The sequence below is a fragment of the Parus major genome, chromosome 23 (genome assembly GCF_001522545.3).
Source record: "Parus major isolate Abel chromosome 23, Parus_major1.1, whole genome shotgun sequence".
Classification (NCBI taxonomy): domain Eukaryota; kingdom Metazoa; phylum Chordata; class Aves; order Passeriformes; family Paridae; genus Parus; species Parus major.
This window is the reverse complement of record NC_031791.1, coordinates 1,491,502-1,494,158: the sequence shown is the minus strand read 5'-3', so window position 1 is coordinate 1,494,158 and position 2,657 is coordinate 1,491,502. Positions and strand designations below refer to the sequence as shown.

Below are 2,657 nucleotides of genomic sequence, written 5' to 3'. Positions count from 1 at the left end.
CAGGGTCACTCCCCAGCCCGAGGGGACATGAGGGATGTACACAAGCAGCAAAGTCTTTGTCTTCCAGCTGCAGTAACGGAGGAGGGAAAAAACCCAAACAAAACTAAACCAGAAGCAGAGGAAGCCACGTGGATCAAGGGAAAAGGGGCAGCCGTGGTGGGGATGGAAAATCCTCCCTGCTCGGGAAGGATTTGGGCTCACCTGGGTCCATTCCCTGAGCCCCACATCTCCCAGGGAGCCCCTAAGCTGCCCTGGCAGTGGAGGACCCCAAGCAGGGTCACTAAAACTCTGTCCCCACCTCTCTGTGCACCTCAGGAATCTGAATTCCAGCAGGAATCTGCAAAAATCCAGAGTTCTGCCCCAAAACCACACCCCGCTGAGCATCCATCTCCTCCTGCCAGCCCAGCCTGGATCATCCCACGGACACACCCCGTGTCCCCGGTCCCTGGCACCCTGCGCTGTCCCCAGGGCTGGCTGGGGACATTTCTCCTGCAGCATCCTCCCCCCTGCACGAGCCAGGCTTGGCTGGGCTTCCACCACCTTCAGGAAACACCTTGGAAATGTTTACTGGCTGTGCTCCCCCTCCCAGCTGCCAAAAAGGTCTCCAAGATCCAGTTCAGACCCCAAAATCTTGGGTTCTCATTAAAAAAAAAGACAAAACCTTCCTCTAAACCCGAGTGCTGGCGGATGTGACACTCAGAAACTCATTTCTCCCAAGATTTTCGTTTGTTTGTTTGGATTTTAGATCTTCCTCCGAGGTGTTTGTCACCCAGATGTGACAATTAACAGTCTGCCAAAGCTTTTTTTTTGGGGGGGGGGGAAAAGTGCAATTTTCTTTTCAGTGCTAGAGCAGGATTTAGTGCAATGAGAAAAGGTGAAGGCATCACCAGCTTGGTTATTTAGATATTCCTCAAAAGGGTGATCAGCTCCAGCCTCACTGTTTGAGCTGAAACTTCCCTGGAAAGAGCCAGAAATTCCAGCTTGGAAAATTTCCATTGAATTTTGAATTTTTGTCAGCCAGGAATTCCATTGAATTCCAGCCCGTGGAATTTGTAGGAAAATAATATTGATAATATTGAGCATCCTTCCTGCTCAGCCGTGGAGTGTCGTGCAAAATAAAATTAAAAAATAAATAAAATAAATAAAATAGAGAGGAAAAGAAAAACTCACGAGGGAAAAAATAATCTTTAAATTTTCCTCCCAAGTGTCTCCTTTGGGACAGGGCTTTGAGCAGAAATGTCAGGGTGATTTTCACACCAGTTTCTCTCTCCCATTGATTTCCCATCCTGTTTTTTTAATCAGAGATTTGCTTCTCTCACAGCATCTCTAACAGAGGTGTCTATTTTAGGAAACACCAGAGGTTTTTAAGGAGCTGAGGAGAAAAAGATTATGGGCTCAGCCTAGAAAGGGAGGAAAAAAAAATCCTTTAATTGAAATCCCCAGGCTGAAATTCTCTGCAGATTTACCTAAATGGACTTCAAATGTCCCTAAATATATCAGGGCCTGCTTTTAACTTAAATTCAAGCCCTGGGCATGTGTCTGCAGCCCTTGGACAAGCTGGGCTTTGGATGCTCACTGAGATTATTATTTTTAAGTGCTAAATCATGCAAGTGTGATACCCAAATATAAAAACCTGGGCCAACAATACACCAGCCCAAAGTTCCAAGCAGGAAATAGGAATTTTTTTTTTTTTTCTTTTTTAATATGTTAAGTGTTTCTTTCTATTTTTTCCAGTTTTAAGCTGGCAAAATCTTGGTGAAAGGACAGACACTGAGTGTTTTCTGGTTGGGAAGCAGCAGCTGGGGCTGTGAAGGAACAATAAATTCCAGTTAAAAAGGACAAAATTTTGTTTCAAAGCCGCTTGGAAGCTTTTTTTGGGCGCTCCCAACTTTCCAGTTCAACAGTTCAGCCTGAAACATTTGCTTGGGAAAGCCACAAGGCTCTGGGAGTGGCTTGGGGGTTTTAAATAAATAGATTAAACCTGCCTGGCACAAAGATCCCACACAAGGCAGAGCCATCCTCGAGGGATTTTTTGCCAGAAGCGAGTGCTGGGAGGAACTGGGAAAACATCTCCTGGCACTGAGGAGCCCCAGGAGGAACGGGGACAATGCCACAACACCTCCATGGGCACCGAGGAAGATTTTCCTCCTCTCTCCTCACCCCTGAGAGGGGGATGAGCTCAACAAACACCCCCTGCACGAGCAGGGAGCGTGGCCCACGGGGTGAGATCAGTGCTGGAGGCTCTGGGATCTCCCCCAGCCCCACTATTTGCTGTTGGGGGTCTTCTGCTTCTCCCGCTTGTGTTTCTGGGCCACGCCGTAGGGGACGTGGGCGGCCACGGCGCCCATCTCCTGCGCTCCCTCCACGTGGAACATCTGGTCATCAAAGAAGATGTGGGGCCGGATTTTCCTGAGCAGAGGCCCCTTGGGAGCCCCGGCCAGGAACAGAGCCTCGTCCGTCTCCAGGCCCCAACTGCGCAGAGTCTTTAGGGCCCGCGCCCCCGAGCTGGCCGCGCTCCGCGCCGTCACCAGGTACGTGCGGATGGGGCACTCCAAACGCAGCCCCTTGGAGTAGAACTTCTTCTGCAGCTTCCCCAGCGCCTCCAGGAAACCCTTCAGGGGGCCCTGATGGAGGAGAGAAACCTTGATGTCACCCTT

At 49.7% G+C, this 2,657-nt stretch overlaps 1 protein-coding gene across 1 annotated transcript in view; it reads right to left on the bottom strand.

Moving 5' to 3' along the window:
- Positions 1-737: 737 nt before the first annotated feature.
- NT5C1A (5'-nucleotidase, cytosolic IA) overlaps positions 738-2,657 on the bottom strand; it is an 11,013-nt gene continuing 9,093 nt past the window's right edge. Inside the window, exon 6 of the mRNA XM_015649112.1 lies at positions 738-2,624. Within this exon, the coding sequence (XP_015504598.1) occupies positions 2,265-2,624 (360 nt within the window). The 3' untranslated portion in view covers positions 738-2,264. The remainder of the gene's footprint in view (positions 2,625-2,657) is intronic.